The 26,040-nt window shown below is 35.7% G+C and overlaps 1 protein-coding gene across 1 annotated transcript in view; it reads right to left on the bottom strand.

Annotated features, from left to right (window-relative positions):
- Positions 1-18,452, bottom strand: part of LOC138329249 (ephrin-B2-like) — a 195,373-nt gene extending 176,921 nt beyond the window's left edge. Inside the window, exon 1 of the mRNA XM_069276084.1 lies at positions 18,139-18,452. Coding sequence (XP_069132185.1) covers positions 18,139-18,266 — 128 coding nt within the window. The 5' untranslated portion in view covers positions 18,267-18,452. The remainder of the gene's footprint in view (positions 1-18,138) is intronic.
- Positions 18,453-26,040: the final 7,588 nt, after the last annotated feature.

Raw genomic sequence — 26,040 nt, forward strand, 5'->3', positions numbered from 1 at the left:
CACAAGTTACAAGAAATCTTTCCATTCACTCTTGTTTCACAAAATTTTCCCAGCAATTATTCTATTAACTTATATTTTATGCACGGATCCTAATAATGCTGACTTCAGAAATCTTAATTAATTAAGGAAGTTCTAGTGTAAATTCGACAGATGTGTGAGAAGTACTACCAGTTGACAGGAAAGCCGACATAGATTACTGGGGTACACCATCCAACTATATATCGGGGTGGATTAGCGGGGTTTACCATTCTGTTGGGGACGATTTTTAAGCAGGGTATGTTGGGTCTCTGAGATGGGGCTAAGTCGGTACCTTTTTAGTAATTTATGTGACGTCCAATGTCTTATCTTGGTGGACGAGACATGACACGTCTAGGAGACTTTGTACCTGACTACTCACCTAATCCTATTATATAATACACCCGACACACAGCTACAGATTAGTAATATTAATGGAGTTAATCCTTATAGAATTTTTATACTCTATCATAAAGCCATCCCGATCTCGGAATATTTAAAGGTATGATGTGGTGATATCACTAAATGGATTAAGTCCAGTTATTTATCTCCTTAATCTCCACATACTCGCCCTATTATTATAATTAGTGTACAAACAAAACAAAATAAAATAAAGAAAATCTCTAAAGAATACATAAATGAAAAAAAAATTGATGAAAGTTAATGTATATGTAAGTATTTTTTCTTATCAAAATTAAAAATATAATGGTTAAAAAAACTTTTGGCTCTTTGCTATTTAAATGCTAAATACGATCTTTAAAATGTATTGGTAGTTTCTTATTTTTAGAGATGCAATAATGATAATTGTTGATATTTGTATGAGTACCCCTCGGCGGTAGGGAGAGAAAATGATTGTCATAGGAATCCCGCACATCCTACAGAGCTTATAATCACATTCAATTTCAATGCTTTTTCTCATTTTCATCCAATACATAATTGAATATTAAGAAGCAATGGTAAGTATTTTTCATTTTCCTAGCAGCATCATTAAAGTGTGATATATCATCCAATGATATTTCCATGAAGTTAAAATTATCTCAAATTTATTACTTTGGTCATACATCATTTCTTCATCTTTCAACCAAACGAAAGAAATGTGGGAAGTAGGAGCTTATATGTGAATCTGAGGATCACATCAGATGAGTGTTTGACATGCAGCTGAAATTACCTGTAACGGACCACCCCCATGCAAGCATTGCTATAACCCCCGACCCGTAGGCTATGCTCTCGCTGAGAAGCTCAGCTGCATTTTCTCACTACTACTTCTATATCTATTCATATTCTCCCTACTGTGTTACATTCACATACATTCTTCCTCTTTCTATCCATCAACAGTGCTATGTCAATTACGTATGAGATTTTTTTATTTGTAGGTTTGATGTATATTACATACACAAAGTGTACTCAGTAATTTTACTAAAAGTAACATTACCCGTGCCCCGTCAGCAGGCCCAGACAGTAAGAATACAGCTATAACAACACCAGGCTGTCCTTAACTCGCCTGAAGTCTCGGTGCACACTAGTTTATATTCCAAAAATGTAACCAATTGATTTGTATTCGATTAGGTCAAAATGCCATGTACAAGACCAAAGTGGATATCAATCTCTGGTTTTTTGTTTTCTTTGTAGCTACGTTTCAATCTTGTCTTCCTTTCACTGCCAACAAATAGCCTACCGCCCAACTCTTGTAATAAAAGCTAGCATTCCTACACCTCGACAAACAAGCGATTAATAAAGTGACATATTAGATTTGCAATGAATATACTAACAACTCCAGAAACTGGGTCTATTGAAAAGCAACACTTTATGACAGACATGTTTAGCATTCAAAACACAAACAGAGAACGGAGGTGCAGCCTCGTCGCGATTGGTGTACACCTTCTAACGGCATAAGAGCTATGTGTGTAGATACTTTGTCTATTAAATGTTTAGAAAATACCAATATCCTATCCATTTATTTGTTCAAATGCATCAAATATAAAAGTAATTAATTGTAGATGTTTTGACATCGATGTTTGAGCAATTTGAACTGTGATTTGGTCATTCAGAATATCCGAGTGTTGAAGGTGTTCCGAATCACTCCTGACGACCACCCTTTTATTACTGATATGGGCTGGATATCCTAATCTTCCGTCGTGTTTTCACCATTTATTTTACCATTTACAGAGACGGTGACAACTAGGCGACATAATCATAAATTTCCGAGATAAACAGGTAGAGTTAATTTCTAATTTCTGAATTATTTGTCGATAAATAAAGATATTTCGGTCAGAGTGATTGTAGTCGACTCCCAATAAACATGAAATACTACGTAATTACTATCCAGTCGGGAGGTTCTCTAGCCCCACTAAACAGGGGAGATAATCCTAGTTACCATATGGTAAAACCTATACCTTGCACTCTATCAACAACACAATGTGAATGTTGATTGAGCTCCAAGTACCCACAGTAACATGACAGATCTCCTATATGCATACAAAAATTTAAATTTCATTTAGATTATTTTCCAATCTTTTTTTTTTTTTTTTGGACAATTTCAGCATCTCAGTTTCCTTGAATAATGCTATTTGAGACTTTCTAATTGCAATCAACTATCATCAAATTATGTCTAATACAGTTCAAACCTTTTAAGGTCATTTGATTTAGGTACACGACTTTTGTGGTGACACTTATAGGTTGCCTTACTGCAACCACCAAAAAGATGTCTCTTTCATTTCTGACTTTTCTTTTTTAATTCAAAGAAAATTTCACACACATTCAGATCTTACTGAAGTCTGATAATTCTCTCTTCTCAATTACTTCCGCCAATCAGTGGCTGTTGCAGATCTATTTCACAGTAACTTTACACCGCATGTAAGATAATGGAGGTTGGGCTTTAATATAGGTCTGACTTGAGTAAGGTGTAGGTACAGTCGCCTTACTAATTAACGGTTCTGTACCAATTAAACATTTACTTGTGTCTGTCTGGCTGTTACCAAAGTGTGTCGATACTTAGCCCACTACCGGTTACTGGGCACATGGGGAGAAGTTTCACACATCTCATAGCTATCATACAGTTTAATGAACTATTGGAATTATATCTAAGAGGATGGAGTGGGATGTACGTCATACAGGAGACCAGGAGGAGGAAGACGTATCACATTTATTTGTGACTTTTATGCTAAAAATTATCAAAGTGTTCAATTAAATTTCATAGCATGCAAAAGACCATGCAATTGCTGGTATAATTTAATTTTTAAAACACATGACATGACTTATGATACCCAACTTTATACCCCACCTATATAGGGATGAAACTGGACGGGACAGGGGGAGGGGGGGGGGAGGGACAACATGGGGGCGGAAGGGAGACAAAGGGTGAGGACAAAATCATAAGGAGGCAGGGACAAAACGAGAGGGGAGGCGGAGGGAGACAAAGGGGCGAGGACAAATCAGTGACAAGACAAGGAAGAGGGGGGAAGGCCTGGACAAAATAAAGCGAGGGGAGGGGATCATTGTTTCAATGAAACAATTGAAATATATGCCACCAGATAATATTTCCTGTTACCATACTGGTTGATATGATGAAGCAGTATGTTAGTGTTCACTCACTCAGGCTGCAGCTATAAACGTCCCATTGTCTCTATACTAACGTGCGGGTTGTATCTGTTGGCCCAAGAGAATTGCCCACTCTACTTAAAATCACTTGTATAACCAGTTCACAAAATTAATTCCATATAAACCTTATCAATAATCCCACTGATAACTCACAATCTGCCAAAAATGTCAGAAAAATAATCGCAAAAAACGACAAGAGGATCGCCTTCAAGTGTCGTGTGGGTGACTATATAGTTATCATCGTAAATGGTATGACCCAATTCAATGTCTGTAGCTGATGTCGGGATGTAATAGCAATCTGATACACCCCCTTTACATCGGGGGACAGATTGTATGATGGACATATCGTCCTAGCAAGATGAACTCGAGAGATCAATTGTAACGATTTTCTGCTGAACTTGTCAACTATGTCTGACAATTTTTTCCTACTAGCTTTTTCCAATTATTCTCACATTTTTGACAGCAGATGAACAGAAATCTGTCGGTCTTTGGAATATTTTCTGTCAGAAAACCTACACCCTAAATACATGTTTAGAAATTGGTAGCGGCTGCGTTGGTGTGTAAGTTGTCGATTGTTTCTCGATTGTTTCTCGGATGTTAGTGTATTATATAGGTATAAGAGTTAGGCCATTCCGACCTACTCTGTTGTATGGAAGTATTAGGGCTGAGCCGCTCTGACACACTCTTATATACTGTCAAAATCTTTACAGTCTTACTAGCTCTCCTCAGTCAAAATCCTCCGCTTACTGTCAAAAAAAATTATACCTCCATAATCTGCAATTTTCTGTGATTTATATTTCTATTCTATAGTTTTATAACCTTAAATAGGTCATCCATGTCAGTTTCATATACACCTGGTATTTATGGCTTCACATCTCATTAAACATGGGGAATTAATTAGTAAAGTATATAAGGTAAGAGAAGGAGTATGTCATATTAACAATAATCACTGCATGTAGTTTTATTGAATATAACTTTCTTCACGGCCAATAAATTGTGTAAGGTACGACTGACAGTCACGGCAATGACTGTCAACAAAAACGCCTGTTCTCCCCGATTCATCCACTGATCCATATACCGTAAATATCCTCAGGTATATCAACGCATTAAATATTCATTTACATTTAACAAAAGGATTACCACTGAAATCAACATCATAAATATTTCTGTTTTTGTACATAAACAACCTACAAATTTCCAGGCGTAATTAATGCACGGTATAAACTATGACTGCAGAATCATTATACATTTTATCACTAATAAAGCACATTCACAAAATTTAACATTAATTGTCATATTATCTCAAAGAAACAAAAACTGAAGACCAAGGCCAACTATGCCTAATGAGTGTGGTGTACCTGTTCAGGTGGTAACAATGTTGTCTACCTATCCAGGTAATATGAAACTATTACTATATTTAGTATTGGAAATAAAACATCTCCATTAGATCAGAATCCCTTTGTATGTGACACAGTATGAAATATGTTCTTTATGACAATGCAATTAATAGATGCTCATATACTGGCAGTCTTGTCATCTTACAGCAAATTCTTTTTGTTATCAAAAACTAAAACTGGATCAAATAAAGGATAAGAGTTTATTTCAGTTGTACTAAGACCATTAATCACCCTTCAGTTTAGAATAATTATATATAGATTCATTGTTTGTATTGAATAAGAAAAGTTGTATGAAGCTGACATATTTTTTTTTTGACGTTCCCAATCTGTACTGATGAGATGGATCAATACCCTGCATTAGTTTGGTACAGATGCAGGGAGAATGGGTCGCAGAGGAGGGACATGGGAGGGGGTATTTGTTTATTGATATAAACAGCATCCCGCAGAGGAGGGACATGGGAGGGGTATTTGTTTATTGATATAAACAGCATCCCGCAGAGGAGGGACATGGGAGGGGTATTTGTTTATTGATATAAACAGCATCCCGCAGAGGAGGGACATGGGAGGGGTATTTGTTTATTGATATAAACAGCATCCCGCAGAGGAGGGACATGGGAGGGGGTATTTGTTTATTGATATAAACAGCATCCCCCAGAGGAGGGACATGGGAGGGGGTATTTGTTTATTGATATAAACAGCATCCCGCAGAGGAGGGACATGGGAGGGGTATTTGTTTATTGATATAAACAGCATCCCGCAGAGGAGGGACATGGGAGGGGTATTTGTTTATTGATATAAACAGCATCCCCCAGAGGAGGGACATGGGAGGGGTATTTGTTTATTGATATAAACAGCATCCCGCAGAGGAGGGACATGGGAGGGGTATTTGTTTATTGATATAAACAGCATCCCGCAGAGGAGGGGACATGGGAGGGGGTATTTGTTTATTGATATAAACAGCATCCCCAGAGGAGGGACATGGGGGGGTATTTGTTTTTGGACATCCGCAGAGGAGGGACATGGGAGGGGGTATTTGTTTATTGATATAAACAGCATCCCCAGAGCAGAGGAGGGACATGGGAGGGGTATTTGTTTATTGATATAAACAGCATCCCGCAGAGGAGGGACATGGGAGGGGTATTTGTTTATTGATATAAACAGCATCCCGCAGAGGAGGGACATGGGAGGGGTATTTGTTTATTGATATAAACAGCATCCCGCAGAGGAGGGACATGGGAGGGGGTATTTGTTTATTGATATAAACAGCATCCCGCAGAGGAGGGACATGGGAGGGGGTATTTGTTTATTGATATAAACAGCATCCCGCAGAGGAGGGACATGGGAGGGGGTATTTGTTTATTGATATAAACAGCATCCCCAGAGGAGGGACATGGGAGGGGGTATTTGTTTATTGATATAAACAGCATCCCCAGAGGAGGGACATGGGAGGGGGTATTTGTTTATTGATATAAACAGCATCCCGCAGAGGAGGGACATGGGAGGGGGTATTTGTTTATTGATATAAACAGCATCCCGCAGAGGAGGGACATGGGAGGGGGTATTTGTTTATTGATATAAACAGCATCCCGCAGAGGAGGGACATGGGAGGGGTATTTGTTTATTGATATAAACAGCATCCCGCAGAGGAGGGACATGGGAGGGGGTATTTGTTTATTGATATAAACAGCATCCCGCAGAGGAGGGACATGGGAGGGGGTATTTGTTTATTGATATAAACAGCATCCCGCAGAGGAGGGACATGGGAGGGGTATTTGTTTATTGATATAAACAGCATCCCGCAGAGGAGGGACATGGGAGGGGGTATTTGTTTATTGATATAAACAGCATCCCGCAGAGGAGGGACATGGGAGGGGGTATTTGTTTATTGATATAAACAGCATCCCGCAGAGGAGGGACATGGGAGGGGGTATTTGTTTATTGATATAAACAGCATCCCGCAGAGGAGGGACATGGGAGGGGGGGTATTTGTTTATTGATATAAACAGCATCCCGCAGAGGAGGGACATGGGAGGGGGTATTTGTTTATTGATATAAACAGCATCCCGCAGAGGAGGGACATGGGAGGGGTATTTGTTTATTGATATAAACAGCATCCCGCAGAGGAGGGACATGGGAGGGGGTATTTGTTTATTGATATAAACAGCATCCCGCAGAGGAGGGACATGGGAGGGGGTATTTGTTTATTGATATAAACAGCATCCCGCAGAGGAGGGACATGGGAGGGGTATTTGTTTATTGATATAAACAGCATCCCGCAGAGGAGGGACATGGGAGGGGGTATTTGTTTATTGATATAAACAGCATCCCGCAGAGGAGGGACATGGGAGGGGGTATTTGTTTATTGATATAAACAGCATCCCCAGAGGAGGGACATGGGAGGGGGTATTTGTTTATTGATATAAACACAGCATCCCCAGAGGAGGGACATGGGAGGGGTATTTGTTTATTGATATAAACAGCATCCCGCAGAGGAGGGACATGGGAGGGGGTATTTGTTTATTGATATAAACAGCATCCCGCAGAGGAGGGACATGGGGGGGGTATTTGTTTATTGATATAAACAGCATCCCGCAGAGGAGGGACATGGGAGGGGGTATTTGTTTATTGATATAAACAGCATCCCGCAGAGGAGGGACATGGGAGGGGGTATTTGTTTATTGATATAAACAGCATCCCGCAGAGGAGGGACATGGGAGGGGTATTTGTTTATTGATATAAACAGCATCCCGCAGAGGAGGGACATGGGGGGGGTATTTGTTTATTGAATATAAACAGCATCCCGCAGAGGAGGGACATGGGAGGGGGTATTTGTTTATTGATATAAACAGCATCCCGCAGAGGAGGGACATGGGAGGGGTATTTGTTTATTGATATAAACAGCATCCCGCAGAGGAGGGACATGGGAGGGGGTATTTGTTATTGTTTATTGATATAAACAGCATCCCGCAGAGGAGGGACATGGGAGGGGGTATTTGTTTATTGATATAAACAGCATCCCGCAGAGGAGGGACATGGGAGGGGGTATTTGTTTATTGATATAAACAGCATCCCGCAGAGGAGGGACATGGGAGGGGTATTTGTTTATTGATATAAACAGCATCCCGCAGAGGAGGGACATGGGAGGGGGTATTTGTTTATTGATATAAACAGCATCCCGCAGAGGAGGGACATGGGAGGGGGTATTTGTTTATTGATATAAACAGCATCCCGCAGAGGAGGGACATGGGAGGGGGTATTTGTTTATTGATATAAACAGCATCCCGCAGAGGAGGGACATGGGAGGGGGTATTTGTTTATTGATATAAACAGCATCCCGCAGAGGAGGGACATGGGAGGGGGTATTTGTTTATTGATATAAACAGCATCCCGCAGAGGAGGGACATGGGAGGGGGTATTTGTTTATTGATATAAACAGCATCCCGCAGAGGAGGGACATGGGAGGGGGTATTTGTTTATTGATATAAACAGCATCCCCCAGAGGAGGGACATGGGAGGGGTATTTGTTTATTGATATAAACAGCATCCCGCAGAGGAGGGACATGGGAGGGGGTATTTGTTTATTGATATAAACAGCATCCCCAGAGGAGGGACATGGGAGGGGGTATTTGTTTATTGATATAAACAGCATCCCGCAGAGGAGGGACATGGGAGGGGGTATTTGTTTATTGATATAAACAGCATCCCGCAGAGGAGGGACATGGGAGGGGGTATTTGTTTATTGATATAAACAGCATCCCGCAGAGGAGGGACATGGTAGGGGGTATTTGTTTATTGATATAAACAGCATCCCGCAGAGGAGGGACATGGGAGGGGGTATTTGTTTATTGATATAAACAGCATCCCGCAGAGGAGGGACATGGGAGGGGGTATTTGTTTATTGATATAAACAGCATCCCGCAGAGGAGGGACATGGGAGGGGGTATTTGTTTATTGATATATAAACAGCATCCCGCAGAGGAGGGACATGGGGGGGTATTTGTTTATTGATATAAACAGCATCCCGCAGAGGAGGGACATGGAGGGGGGTATTTGTTTATTGATATAAACAGCATCCCGCAGAGGAGGGACATGGGAGGGGGTATTTGTTTATTGATATAAACAGCATCCCCAGAGGAGGACATGGAGGGGTATTTGTTTATTGATATAAACAGCATCCCGCAGAGGAGGGACATGGGAGGGGGTATTTGTTTATTGATATAAACAGCATCCCCAGAGAGAGGGACATGGGAGGGGGTATTTGTTTATTGATATAAACAGCATCCCGCAGAGGAGGGACATGGGAGGGGGTATTTGTTTATTGATATAAACAGCATCCCGCAGAGGAGGGACATGGGGGGGTATTTGTTTATTGATATAAACAGCATCCCGCAGGATGGAGGGACAGGGATGGAGGGGTATTTGTTTATTGATATAAACAGCATCCCGCAGAGGAGGGACATGGGAGGGGGTATTTGTTTATTGATATAAACAGCATCCCCAGAGGAGGGACATGGGAGGGGGTATTTGTTTATTGATATAAACAGCATCCCGCAGAGGAGGGACATGGGAGGGGTATTTGTTTATTGATATAAACAGCATCCCCAGAGGAGGGACATGGGAGGGGTATTTGTTTATTGATATAAACAGCATCCCGCAGAGGAGGGACATGGGAGGGGTATTTGTTTATAAACAGCATCCATTGATCAAATAACCTGTACTTGCTTTTATCATTACACCACATTAAGCAGAATATGGACATTGAATGAACTCATTATCATTTACCATAGATGTGTCAAATTAGCCCATAGACTTTGAGGTGTTTAGTAGACTGTTTAACCCATTAACTGTTCCAGAATTCTGAATCCTTACACTAGATAATATACTTCAGGGCTGTTAAACCCATACATTGAAGTTCAGGGATTATTAACATAATCAAGTAGTGCAAAATATTTAACCCATAGGTTCCAGAGTATTCCGCCCCTATATCTTGAGTTTATCTTATGTAACCATTACTCATAGACATTCAATATTTCATATCCACACACATATATATGTACATGCATTGGTGTAATCCATTTACTCCTGAACATGCAGTTAGATTTTTCTTGTTCAAAGGCTGGATTAGTCCACTTTGGAATTTCAGGGGTGAAGAAAATTACTAGTAAACTATAAAGGGTGACATTTGATCGTTTTTGTATGGAATGAGACACAAGTGAATAATCTTGGGAGGTATCTGATGGGTTTATTTTCTGCCTGAATTAATTTTAAAATCCTCCGACAAAGAACCAGTACATAAGTTCCCCATCAGATAGATACTTTAAAGTGTTTTGATCGACTTATACCTCTCAGTCCGATACAAATCCAGGGATCCGGGTAGGCTGAATTTAATCTGCACAGGGGAACCTCAAACTTTCAGCAGGAGACAAAAATACATATTATAATGAAAACAGATGTATTTATAAAAGAATTCTTACAGAAATGGCAAAATCTTAGAAGAGTTAGTCAAAACACAATGGCAATATGACATTATGTACACATTCGCTAGAGATCAGTTAAAGTTTAAAATCTATATCTAGCTGACGCAGAGTAAATTTTGTCACAATTCAAATTCTAGCTGTGAGTCGAGGGTGCAAAGTAATAAAAAGACCATTGTACACATGTCTAAGTAACTTTCTTCAGTTTATAATTATACACAAAGTAACAAGATGGTACAAGTTTAATAAAGGGATAGACTTAGATAGTTCTTTACGACGGCAAACATACAGCACCGACTTTCTTTACTTTGTACAAGGATTCGCCGAGTACAGAAGTCAAAATGTTAATAGCATTTGTTGCGTTAGAGGGGCTGAGCAAATACAACATCATGTTTTCAATCTTAGCCAAAAGGACAGCCTAAATGAATTTCATTTCACATAAAAAAAGAGCGACGAATTGAGCAGAAGTATATTACGTTAAAAGTGTTTAAAGTATTAGAAACTTACAAAGGTGAAGCATAAGGATTTCATTTAAACATGTAATGAAAATGTTCGTATTATAGATGTATTTCTCATAGTCTGCCCTATCTCAAATAGCACGAGAACTCAGAAGTCTAATTGAAATGATCTACCTGCTGTACGTTTTTTGCCTGTCAGTTAGTGCAGTATGATTATTCCTGGGTTTTTTCTTTCTTTGAAAATGCGCAACAGTGACATTAGAACTACTAAACTGTACAAATTTTACATAACACTTAGACAGCCCTACCAAATTGTCCTATTTCATTTTCTCACTAGCTAATAATTCTCTGTCGTTTCAGAATCCCTTAATGATAATTATAAATCTCATAGCGAAGCTGGAGAAACGGTCGTAACTATGAAATACCGATGTATGCAAATTATACGCAGCTGGCTTCAAAGTAGACTAGTTAATGTGTTGTTTTGGGTCCTAAACTGTTGACTGGGTATCTGGTAGAGCAAGCGATGTTATTCTTATCACACAACTCTGAGTACTATCAATTTTGTCAACAACTTAAGCAAATTTATGTCCCATGAAAGAATAAGGACGAAACCTATAACCATGTAAAAAACCCAATGAAATAGAGGTGCATCTGACAGGACGTGCTACAGAAGAAATTTGAACTGCCCACAAAAACACCTACTGTGAAAATTAGAGATAGGAGAACAAGCTAGGTCTGCGACTAACAGCTATGTATGGATCACTCGGCACAGCAAAGTTTGATTATCCTCCTCGGTTGTCTCCTCGTCGTCAACAATTCAGAAATCATGACTTCCTGCTCATCATTGTTCCTCATTATATTGTTATCAATTTTACAACAAATTTTATGGTACTTCAAGTTTTAATAAAACATACAGGTTTACATTCTTTTGCTTCTTTAATTTTAGGGGTGTTTTTTTCTGTTTAATTCTATAGATAATTAAATGTTTACCATAAAACTTTGCACCTTCATCAAAAATTGTGAAAATATATTTTAGAAAAACTAAATTACTCAAAATAACACCTATTTTTTTTTCTAATCCATATGGAATACTAATGCAACACATTTGCAAATTAACTCTCTAGGGCTACATGTCATAAGTTTCATTTATTCCAAATTCTAACTTTTAAAATCAGATACCGTAAGTTTACAAATATTGGTGATTGACTCGAGAACTTGAACAAATACGGACAAAGGCCATGTACCGAACAGAAATTTAGATTTAACGGGGAAATTTGTGTCCTTATACCAAACACCATTTAGCTAATATACCACGGACTTCTTTTTTTGACAAAAGAAAGTCATTTCTTTCGGGTAAACCTCATTACAATTCATTGAAACCAGTATGCGGGTCCGCCTAATTAGGCTGAGAATAATACATTGGTAACACTGCGAAATAATTGTTTACTTTGACTTTCAATAAATGTTTGAAAAGGCTGACTTATCCCTCCAATTGCGTGTGATTTGGTTTGTACGGAGGGTTACCAAGGTGTTACCGAACACGAGACATGCTGGCGCGTTCTACAACGCTCTGTTTCCTTACTCGCCAGATAGAGATGAATATTTCAGAAATTGTTCACATTCTCCTCCAATGACAATTATTACAATGGACACGTGAGAATTCAATATGTAGGAATCTCTGAGCACAATTGGATTATTGTCAATAAGCTCCTCCCATCTGATTTAAACTACCTTCGTAACAAATAAACTTCTTCACATAAATATATATCTTAGTTATTCCTATAGCCACTTCTGTGCATATTATAATGGTAGAATTACTAACTGTATAACTAATTATTTGTGCTCAGTTATTTAAGTGAATGACTGAATTTAATTTTTGTAAGAAAATAACAAAAATTAGTGCAATTAATTCATAACAAATAGTCTCCATAGGATTAATTTGCATGATTTTTGTCAAACTTCAAGCAATATATTACATATGGTAATGTGCTCTCTAAATTATTGCAAAAAAAAAGATTTTTTAAAATATGATTTCCTTTTACAAATTAAAAATATGTATTCAAAATTGTAAAAACTTTTCATCCATTCCATGATGTTATAGTTGTCTTTCATAATTAATTTCTACTTCCTTCGACATGGGAGAAAAAAAATGGTTATGACAGATCTACATGTTGTGATAATACGCTACGGCTGTGGAGTTAATATCAGGGCAAGAAAGGGCAACTTATTTACAGGAGGGAGCTAACAAATCCACAAGGGTGAAAACAATCCCTGTCACTCATCTCTGTAGGGAAACTGTTGGCCCCAACCTACCCTCTCATCACATCCCTATGTCTCCCTGAACAGCTGACAATTAAAGCATATCTCTAGTCTATCTATCAATCCATCAATGTATTAAGTCATGCCTCTAGATTATTTCTGCTTTTTATAAGAAAATAAAGACCGAATTCTCTTTCAGAAAATGACATAAAAGAGAAGACAATGAAATTATGGTATCTTTGGTATCATATCTCGGAGAGCTGATTTGAAGTCTTGTTTGAAAATGATGACTGGCCCTAAGCACAAACTAGCGTGTCTAAAACTTTGATCTTGTCTGTAAACTTGAATTTTCTAATGTGCACTAAAATCTAGCATGTATTTTTAAAGAATATGAAATGATCATTGAGTGCATTGTCGCTCAAGAGAGAGATATGGTTATGTCCAATAAGAATAATAATGTTCTGCATCGCAACGAATCCACAACTACCATAGCACATTGTAGGTGGATATACCCTCTGAAACACCTTTGTATTTAATAATAAAATCTGTGACTTAAAATTGACTTTGTCTATATTTAATAGGACAGACAGTAAACAGTAAATACCAATGAACAAGGGCCTGAACAGACAGGACAGAGAGTAAACAGTAAATACCAATGAACAAGGGCCTGAACAGACAGGACAGACAGTAAACAGTAAATACCAATGAACAAGCCTGGCCTGAACCAACTTGAATGATCACACAAGAAACACAGTTGTCTTTAAATAACCAAATGAAACACCTATTCCGGTTAATCTGCGGACTCAGGTAGATAAGCTCTTTATTAAGTAAATACCTACAGTACTTTAACATTCGTGTAGTATTTGAACTTGCTCGTGAACTGTAATGATATTTCCTCAAATAAAGAAGATTATTGCCTTATAATCCAGAAACAAAATAATCCCAGTAAAGTTTTTTTCTGGAGTAGTTTGTCACAGACATCAATGAACCGTGTCATGGCTGTGACTCAATTTTCACCGTCCCAAAATTTCCCATGAACTTTAACAATATACTTTTACAACAACTCAAATGTTTGAATTAAATATGATTCCTGTTTATATTGCTCAATTGGGGGTGAGATTATTTTCTGAACGAAACAGGTGGAAAAACATTGAGACTATTACATTAACAGTTCTTAAGGCTGTATTAGCAACCCCATATATTCATTTGTAAATATGGTTTGTGTTTATTTTAAGCCTTGACAAATGTTTCCCTAAGGTCTTAAACTAAACCTTTTTACTGGTATATTAAAACTACTGGTATATTTTTCCAAACTTTTCAACACGAGGTGTGACAAGTTTATGTTTGTGCTGTAACCCTGCCTATATCAGTTTACTTTCTGATAAAATTCCCATTTGGTAAAACAGATCGGTGATTAAATGTTTTCTCATTAATTCTCAACGGTTTACAAAATGTTTTCTCATTAATTCTCAACGGTTTACAAACAGTCTATTCCATTATAAATTACTGTTTATTTTAGAAAAGATATCTTCTGACTGTTGATGAAATATTCCATTCATTTCTGTTCCTCCCATCCCCCACTTGATGTTTTATATATATATATGCTTTCCTTTTTCTGAGGTTCTGTAATGTAACAAAAACCTACATCATAAGAAAAAGGTAGGTTTGAGGTCAAATAAAACTCATGTAACTGTGTAATGGTTATGAAATATCATATTATACATCCCATGAATGTTTTCATTTCTTGAAGCAATTTGTCAAGATAATATCTTGAATTAATATCCTTATCATCTTTCTTAATTTTTCCATAAAAATTTTCAAGATTTTTTATAAATAGAATAATTTTATGATAATATTAAGACAACTCTGTCGCCTAGATGGCTGACGAGAATGAACACCTGAATCTACCTGTATATACCTGAGGATGCTGGTGCTAGTTCGTTTATCCCCCAGAATATAAACATTGCCTGTTTACATTTGGATGTATCTACATTTCATTAAGATCAAATAGTGAATGAGGAACATTAGCTAAAATTACCCTGTTTAATGGTCAATTATCTCGCGTCACCATGTAAGACCGGGCAGACTCAGGGCCAAAATAGGCAGATGACAGACTATTAAGGGCCGGACATTAGATAGGAAGGCTCAGCTAAACAAATATGTACATGCCACGCTTTTAACATTCTCGGGTATCATACCATGCCATTGGTATGCTTCAATGATGGGATACATTTAAACAAACATCTACCCACAGAAAATACTTTGGTTTCCTCATTATCACGTTCTTATCAGTTTTCTTTAAACATTAAGACATGTCTTTGATGGTTAAATCATTTTCCAAAATTTATTACATCTGCAGTATTTTTTTCAAATCTTTTCTGATCTGTTTGTTTCCTTTTTTATAAAATATAAAAAATTTGAAAAATAAATAATAAACAGAACTAAAGGTCTCCTATACAATCTATCAGTCATCGAGTGAAATTATTCCACTGCTTTACTTGAACAATAAAACACCTGAAAGTTCTGATACAATAATTATAAAGAGAGATAAAAGTTCTGTTTTGTGAAAGACAAATACTGGTTAAAAATTTACAGGTAAAAAGATTACAGGTATATTATATACCTTGAATTACAATTTAATTTAATTAACAGTTGTTTTTACGTAGGTAAAATACTAAGGTACTGATATCAATTGGAATTTAATTAAAGCTCATTTCAATAGATTTCCTCAACTATCATGAACTTGTTAAACATATATTATGGGGAAGAATTCAATTAACAATTTTTATCTCATAGGTAAAATTTTACATATTAATGGAACCTGTTTATTTCATATTTTTGTTTTTCAATTCATCAATGTAAACCTTGACAAGACCATCATTATAAACTTGTAATCATTGAAGTATAACAGATAAAAATTAATTGTGACGAAAATTAAAAAAAAAAAAGATTAATTTTTAATTTTTATTTCATTCACCCCACATGGTATTCTTCCGTTTTTCTGTCCCTGGTCCGGTGTGACAGTTATGCCTTCATGCCTAAATAAGTCTGTGTCGTGTAATATTTTATAGCACTCATTTGCATATTTGATTGACAGGTTGTCTAAAAAATTAGCCCAGGCGAGAAAAATCAATGTCACAAGTTTGGTCTGATCTGGACAATCGTCATCAAATAATTTTTGTCCCTGACAGAAGCTGATCTACAGCTACATAATTAATAATGCATTAATGAAAAGAGCATATCTTATTAGGGAGAAACACAAAAACAAATTGAATCATAAAAGTTGTGTATTTATTTTAAGTGTTTTATTTTCACAGTGCTATTATTTGCTATTGTGGTAGTGGCCTATAACTGCCAAATTAATTGATATTCATTTGAAGTTGGCCACCAAACCTAGTAATTAATAATGGTGATCCCTATTGCGGCTCCCGTTAAGGAATGCCACGACGGCCCCACAGTATTAATGGCCCACCCTATGTTTCTCCCATTAGCGGGGTTAACGCTGCAGGCTAACGAACATTCAACACGCTTTCTTCTCATTATCTGACCAAAAAATTTAAATCTTCTCAAATACTCTTCTCTGTGTCTAGGACTTCCATTGTCAGTTCAGTAGAACAAAACTAATTAATGATGTGAAATTAATTATATTCATAAATAGTCAATTTTCATTTTTAATACTTTTCCTTGAATGATAATTGACTTTGTACATAGCATAATTAGGAACTTATTGTAAAGATTTAAAACAATTATTGATTATATTTTATTCATTTTTTTGTTTCATTTCAAAAGATCTTTTATATCTTCAAAAATCTTAATTAATTTGTCTTTTTGCATTATGTATGAGATTATATTCCTATTCTTTCAATGTAAGCATTATTGTCACATACATGATTCACATAGTTTAAATTGGAAGTCTGACATTTTAACTTTATATACATGATATAATTGTGTATATTAAATTCTGATCCCAAAAATCTTCCAGAGCACTGACATGGGTTTTATTTTATAGTAAAATAGGCTCACCATATCTCTGTTACAGCACAGGAATACAACATCCGAGCGACTTCAGTCACATGAAAATGTCTACCTGACTTTAATCAAACAAATTACACAATAGGACAGCAGACATGTTGGACTATAGATTGATCTCCAGCTTCACGATAGTTAACATCTGGCATTCAGACATGTGGGTTTCCTATCTTAATTATTCAAAATCCACATCATTTGGCCTGTCATGGAAGACTTAAGAGTAAAATCTTAATTTAAATCATAGCATATGAAATTAAGGTTGAGTGTCCTTTTTATATCCCACAAATGTTAATTAATGATAGGGATATCCTTATTAAGACCTGATTGTTTTACTTAAAATGTACATTTATATATGTTGAGGATAGTTTGACATTTCCTGAGAAGGTACACATCAAAGTTATTTAGCTGGTCAGGTAAAACATTACAGGTGAAAATCTTACAGGTATGTAGTTTGTAGCATGGCCGTGAGGTCCATAGCCAACGTTTCTCTTGTCTATCATACCAATCAAATATCTACTTGTGTGGAAATATTCACCTAGTGTCATTTGGGGAGAGATATAAAATGTCTGAAATATAAGGATGTATTTTAGGTGTGATTTCATTTCGCTTCAGTGGATCTCTGCTAGTGTTGAGCACACAGCAAAACACAGGTGTACTCAACATGTACAATGATAGTACAGATTTTTTTCTTTAATTAAAAACAGAATAATCCCACAAAATGTTTGTTGTTTGGTACGTTTGTGTGTAGGGTTAATTACTTACCTTGAGCATCAGCTGTTCAGTATGGTGTACTTTCTCTTCATCTCCAGGTAGAAACGTTAATCATAATATTTTTAAAAATATATCAAAATCACACTAATTAAATAAAATCGACAAATATTAATTAATAATGATGAAATATTTACTCACAGAGGATTGGTTCTGTTCCAGTATATATAGTGATAGGCACTTTCCACAGAGCTAGTGTATAAACACAAGGTTTGTATCGCTATTACTATGATTAAGAAGGTAGAATCGCGTACACTTATCCAAGGCATAATGAGTTATTAAAATTCCATAGAGTTTTCAAACTCTACAGACACAAAATTATGGTAAATCTAAATCCAAACTCTCCACTGTCGAATCACATGTATATTCCAAATTCACTCGAACGGCACTTAAATTTGTGAACACCCATGCCCACCGTGCTCTGTGTACTATAAAATACACACTGCTCTGTCAACTCTCGCCTCCACAGTCAATCACGTGTGTACTCGATACATTTTTTGTTTGCTAGGGGAGACAACTCGTACACGGCGCTCATACCTGTTGAAAAAGTTACATAGTAGGAATTAATGTAACATTGTCTGTAGTGTGCCTTGGTGTAGCTGTCAGCTCGTTCGAACGAAGAATGCTTTACGAGCTGAGCCTTATATAGTACTGACACTATTTTAATATTAATGCTTTAGCCATATCTATGGTGTGCATCTTGAAGCAATTCACAGATCTCTTCAATCGCTAGAAATTTTCCGATTGTGATTTTTTCCTCAGTAAAAGCAGACACTTTTTGGAAAAAAGGAAGTTATATTAGGCGGAAACTCTATCAGCATACATTGTTATACTTTCTTTTTCCTGGAAATATCGTTTTAAATGAATCCATATCTTATCACTTACGTAAGTATGTATTTATGATATGATCATTATGATAATGTACATTGTGTATACATGTCTATACCGCACTTACATAATGTAGGAATACATATGAGCTGAAACATTTTGCGCGTCTTGCATATAGGAACGAGTAGGTTCATTTGTGAAAAAAATGCTAGATAAATTGAAATATTTAAAATCTTGAATTAAATAAAAAAAAATGTTTACTTTAATACGTTTGTTTTAAAAAGAAAATTCTAGAATTAAACAAACGCATTTTTAGTATAAGTTACTATTTTAAAACATTCAATTCAATCATATTACCAATATTTATTAATTTTTTAATTTTGTTGCAACATCTATCAGTTATCAGATTTAAATATCAATCCAATTACATTTTCTTGATAGAGTTATCTATTTATTTATCTATACAATCAGTAAATCACAAACTATCTGCTGTGACAGTAAACAAAGATTTGATACAATGTTGACTGATTTATCTTTTACATAACCATCTGTATTGAACTTTTAGTCTAAAATAATCTGTTATAATGTGTGGGATGTTGTAGCAGTTGATAGGAGTTCAGTAATATACAAACTATATAAGTACAACTGATAACCATTCTGTCCATATTCATGAGGTAGATCCAATTATTGTATAAAAAAACTACTATCGTATTATTTTAAATACTTACATGAAGAATAAGAGAACTTTCAAATGGAAAAAATATTACACAAAGATGTTATAAAACAGCTAATATTTTCATCTTAAAAAATGATGCTCGATGCTGATATCTGGAAATTTAAAAGCATTTTTGAAACTACAGACATACATGTACATGTATCACTACTTTTCTGTGGAAATCTTCCCCTTCTAACTTATCTATCATTGTGAAACTTAAACGCCTGATGCCTGAATTTAATTTACTATAAAATAAAAATAAAAAGAATTTTACGTGTGATAGTCCCTGCTTTACTTACAGGTATCTAAAAAGAAGTTTTAAAGAAAAATTTAATTGCTAAAGCTATATCAGTACTGTTTAAAGATGCAAAAATGGTTCTTTGTTTAATTAAACCTAGGCGATTGTGTTAGAACGGACGATTCGTTTTATTATGAAATCGTTGAATTAGTGAATTACGTATATACATAGAGGGAGTAAGTGTAGTTAATTTTGTAAAGTCAGTTATTTATTTCACTACAGAATTTTCATCAACATATTTAGTTACCGCCATTTAGCGGCATGGTAACTTTTGTCTTGTTGTTGTATCTTAGTTAACAACTCCGCAAAATTTACAGTTCACGCACAAAGGATGGCAAAATAATTCCACTTATTCAGGAGAAAATAAATGTTCACGTTAAATGTAAAATGTTTTGCAAAACTGTGTATATATTAAAAGTATAAATCATTTAATGCCATATGTAAAGCAGTTTGTTACAGTTTAGGATGAATTATAGATTTATATGACATGCATTAATCTACCATAGCAATCAGTAGACTGATTTATACGAAACATAACATTTCTTAACAACAATGCTTCATTTCGGACCAATTAAACATCTTTATGATAGCATGCACGAGGTTTGGATTCGACAAACGCTTATTAGGATATTTATTCTGATGATGGTAAACATGTACACAGCTTTTGAATAAAAAATATCTGGACATGGGTCAGTTTGACCAATAATTTATGACTCACTTTGGAATGTTGGTCATCCTCGAGAAACATGTACACGTGCTGCCTCTGGTTTGCACGTGCAGTAGACATGTCAGTACATGTTACGGCTTAATTGACGGAACATGTCAACAAAATGATAACTCGGGTTTACATTGTATGGTAAATTTAAAGTTTCTGGTGAACATTATAAAATATATAATGTTTTATTTTCTCTGAGATTTTGTCATTGCATTAGAGCTAGACGTATGAACCTTTTTGTTAATGTAAAGGCAAAAATTGTCAAGAGACAATGTGGACATTAAGCTTACAAAGCTCTCATAAGTTAGCGAGCCACATGGAAAGTACAGCTCCATGTAGAGCTGTCTCGGCCCCTACAACCGTCAAGTCCAATGCTCAAGTACAACGCCTCGCGATCTCAGCCCAGATTGGCGGTCAGTAGCGGCGCCAAACATTTAGATTCCTTCCTCTCACGTGCCCACGCGCGTCCCGAGCTTTGACTCGTCCTTGCTAAGATTACCAACAGAGTCTCGTCACGGCGATGACGTGGAAGGAAAGATAGCACGACAGACGAGGAAACCGACTGAGCAGATGATCGAATCAATCTGAGCGAGCAGACGACATTCGGCGAGGTGAGGCTGTTTCGTTGATGGTTTCTTCCACGGATGAATGTCTGCGCACTGTCGCCATGCAGACCATCTCGCAAACGTTTTGTCATTTCCGGTCAAAAGAACATTGGCATGCACCTATAAGAATATAACATTCTTTTTAACATTTCAAACTTAATGGAACTCTCCAAAACTCTAAACCCTGTATAAGCATGCCAATAACTACCAATTTTCTAAGAATTATTTAAATTATCATATGTGGGTCTAATGCTGTGTTTCTGTGGCAGCCATTTGACTGGTGTTTAGAGGCAATAACATTTTATATTTCGTCATATACATATATGCTAATGATTCAGAAATAAAAATGAAAGTTTACTGAGAAATTGTGAGTTTTGAGCAAAATTATTTGCCGAAAAAAGGGACAGTTTCAGAAAGCCACTCTTCTCGGGATAAATATTTGAAATTTCATTGTTCCCACTTTGATCTGTGAAATTATCACCAGCAGCCTAAATGAACAATATACACTATGTAGTTGAACGTAAAGTTTCTTCATGCAGAATATATATGGTATTCACTGAATTGTTGCGGAAAGGCCCGTCGGCTTCGAGAGTATAGTCAAATGTTCGCAGAAACTGACAGTCTTCTACAAATACAGCGAGTCAAGCATGATATTGTATTATTTCTGATTTACAATTGCAAAAAAAGGACGACAAAATGTCAACAAAAAAGATAATTAAGAGTGTTGCATGAACACGGAAGAAAAATGTCATCAATGAGATAATTAAGAGTGTTGCTTGAAGAACACTAGAACTACGGTTGCCCGAAGTTGGCTCAACATTCGACATTCAACATTCAAAATATTGATATGATGCGTTTTCACTGACCAATGACCGGACTTTGAAATATTGTGCAGCTCGATATACATGCTCTTTATTTGCATTCTGCACCGCCTCCGTCAAGCGTGGAATTTATATATATATATTTTATAAACTTTTTCTTTGCTTTGCGTCCTTTGCTACCTCCTTTCTATCATATTAAACTGGCAATGAAGGATTGGGCGGTTAACAGAAACAGTAACCACCACGTCTTTGGCCAAGTGAGAGAACGAAGCATTTTCAGTCGAAAATGCTTCATTATTACTATCAGCAAAACACTGTCAGGGGAGATATTATAGAGTACGTTATATAAGGAAGTGAAGAAACATAGTAAAGACCTCAAGTTCATGTCCTCGTGGCTATGTCATGGATATGCCATGCAACTGCAGGTCCAATTATTATAAACTCCGATATATCTAGTTATTAGGGACAACGTTGCACATCGAAGACCTTTTTTATAAATATTTTTTTAAATGTTATCACCTCAAGCGATCATGCAGCTGACGCAGTCGTAACATTCTGCCCAAAGGGCAGGCGATTTTAGTTCAGTGGTAGGGATAAGGATGCTAATGAGAGAGAAACAGTTTAATAGTCATATAACAGAACCAAGTCAACACGTACGTTACGCACTTTATATATTAAATTAGTATTTGTCTTCACCAATCGGAGAGTAAATACTATAAGCCCCTATATAAACTAATCATATTGTTCATGTTTATATATAACTTTTTATGTGTACTTGAACATAACTAAGTTTATAAAAAGTGTGTATGCATCGGGGCTAAAATAAGATATTGCTGTTAATTCGTAAATTGTTTGTGTAGCCAAACAATGTTCGACGAATGTGTTTGGGACAAAAAGCATATTTGTGAAATGCAAATAAAATAATAAAGGACTAGGTATGATACAGGTCTTTTGTGCCCCAAATCCGCTATTTTTCAAAGTCTGTTATTTAAGATGTTAATCTTGCATTTCAAATATTAACTACATACCTGACATATTTGATAGTGCTATTAGGTAACATAGCAGTTCTAGTTACCATGTCAACCATTTTAATTTTACATAAATTATGCAAAATGTGAAAATTTCATCAAAATTAGCCTTTTTATGCAGTTTTTCATCTAGCTAATATAAAGCGCATTCTAGAACAAACTTTATTTTTCTCAAAATGGTGTATTCTTCGTGTCTAGTAAGCCCTAAAAATATAAAGTTTGTTGTAGGTTGTGCTCTATTGCTTTTAAAAGATAAACTATAAAAAAAATTGCCAAAATTAACCAAACTTTCAAATTTGCATAATATATGCAAAGTTGCCATGGTTTTATAGCAATAACATCCTTTCTGCCAACAAAAATATCATATTTTTTTATCAGGATCATATTCAATATTTCAAACACATCAACTTAATTTCTAAATACTTCATTTGAAATTTTCTAGATTTTTGGGCCAAAAAGAGCCATTACCATATCAAGTCCTTTTACATTTTTTTTTTATAAAAATCGACACAGAATTATCACTATGCTTAGATGAAATTATAACGCTGAATAAATGCAATTGGAACACCTCCAAATATGTCATATTTGCGTGATGTAATTTACAACCGCTAGCATATCAAAAAGGGCTCGATGTGTATGTTTTTGTAAAGTCGAATCCGGTCAAACAAACGCTCCTTGTACCTGCAATGGATACTAGTAAATACAAGGTTATTTAGTGATAGAAATATGTTCCGACCCCTATCGACATGTTTCCCTGAAATGTACATTTTGTCTCAAATTTACAAGCTACAAAGCAGTAATACCTAATGTTAACCCCGATGCACACACACTTTTTATCAATCAGTGATATAGAGGCATACAAAATACTATTAGTTTAGATAGTTACTAATACGTTAACAACTCTAGGTCTTGACTAGATATACAGCAAGAAGAGGAAGCGACAATAATGCTATAGATAAATGGGAAGTCGTAAAAGTTTTACGATGAAATCTAAATATGTTCTTTTTTCGTTTCTTTTCTTGTTTACTCAGTTATTCTCCAACTTCACGATCGTAGTGGGGCCTAAAGACTAGTAAGATTTATAATCCATAATTTGTGACTATTCCTTATGAAGGTTCAACAACAAAATATATGACCTAGTCTTCAAAGTTCCGGTACCTTAGTGTAAAATTATAAATACGCAAGCACCAGTAATACCACTGACATCAATGTATTAAAATGTTCCCATCACCGAAAAAATTCAGAGAGAAAACATATAAACCGCTTCTGTTAAGATATAACATTGTATAGATCTAAAATAATGAAACAGATGTGAAGAGAATCATAGAACTACATATACATATAAGTTATTTATTCCAATACGATAATTTCAAACCACGCCACCAATGGTTGGATCTGTTTTAAATCCGACATCGACGTACACATATCTGTTTCATTTCAATGGTGTACACGTCTAGTGTAATTAATTCTAAAAAGTATTTTATCATAATTTTCTGGTGACTTTGACATGGCTTTGAAACATATTTAGTCAAAAAGGTTTTTTTCAAGTTTTTCAATTCAACAAAATTGCTGATTTTGTGTTATAAATTTCAAACATGGAAAATGTCATATATTGAACATATGTCTTACATTGACTTATAGAATTTGTATTTTGAATCATAAGTTTTAAATGAAACAAATGGATATGTAATGGATAGAAATAAGGTGTTGCAATATGTAATGTATGATTTTATTATAAACATTTTATATACGATGGAATATAACATTGACTATTGGTATGATAATGTAGTAATAATTCTAATTCAATCCTCATTTAGAAATTATCAACAAATTTTAACGTTTAGATGGAGACCCTGAAGGACCAGGCGTAGCTAAAGAGAAAACGCATGCATGTTTCATCATCGAACACACCCTTTCTACACTGTTTCATCATCGAACACACCCTTCCTACACAAATCTAGGTCAAATCAAGGCTCAGGTATAACCTCAAACAAACGTCTGAATAATTGTAATACACCACAATTATCCAAATTGTCTGATATTTGAATCCGACCTTGTTGAAAGATATCAAAAGATAATGAAATATCTCGACATTCTTTCTACTAATCTAATGACTTTCTTGTCAGTCATCTAAGTCTTTGTCAAGACTGGTTTCATAATATATGATTATTTCGAATTTAAAATGGAGAGTGTTTATTAACTTATTTTAAAAAAATGAATTATTTCAAGAACACACTGTTGTCATAATATTACAACTTAAAGAATCAACTAACTCGAGGCAAAGACTACAGGCTACATACTATGTACTGGTATGTGGGGAGTGGTTACGTTACATATGGGTTGCTAGGACAGAATTAAAATGCTACCCCTGTTCTACATGTCACTGTCATCGTTCGAAATTAGTCTGATCAAGAACTAAAGTAAGAAAACTTATTATCTCAAACTCTTGGTGTTGGACTAATTGCCTGACGACCGGTCTATACGACAATGCATGTCCATATTTTTATGTTGAATATGCACATGCAATGCTGAATAGATTGATCAGTGATATCATATTTTGTATTATACAGTATGTAATTTTAAAAGATTTCTAGACGCGTTTTATATTTTACTTTTAGTATATGCCACATTCACATGAACTGCGTTGTTTGCATCTGATTTCTCATTTTTTAAGTTTGGTGTCGATGTTGACACCCTTGGCTATATTTGTATGACATGTTTTTTTTTTAATTATTGTTTTCTAATGTACATCAGATTCTATATTACTTTGATTTATGACTCCTAGATTTGCATTTACAGTGTATTTCAAACTATTTCATATTATTTTGAGTATACCATAGAATATTTGATAATCAAAGATTATGCTTTTTTTATCCTCAGCCCTGATAGAATAAAATATTATGTAAAAATAAAACTTTTCGGTGACTGTGTTTCTGTCCTTACGATAATATTTGCACTACATTGTACCGGTATTAGACTTCAGCCACAACTTGTGCTCGGTTTTTAGTATATTTAATTATATTTAAGAAATGC

This window comes from Argopecten irradians, chromosome 8, assembly GCF_041381155.1.
Source record: "Argopecten irradians isolate NY chromosome 8, Ai_NY, whole genome shotgun sequence".
NCBI classification, from domain to species: domain Eukaryota; kingdom Metazoa; phylum Mollusca; class Bivalvia; order Pectinida; family Pectinidae; genus Argopecten; species Argopecten irradians.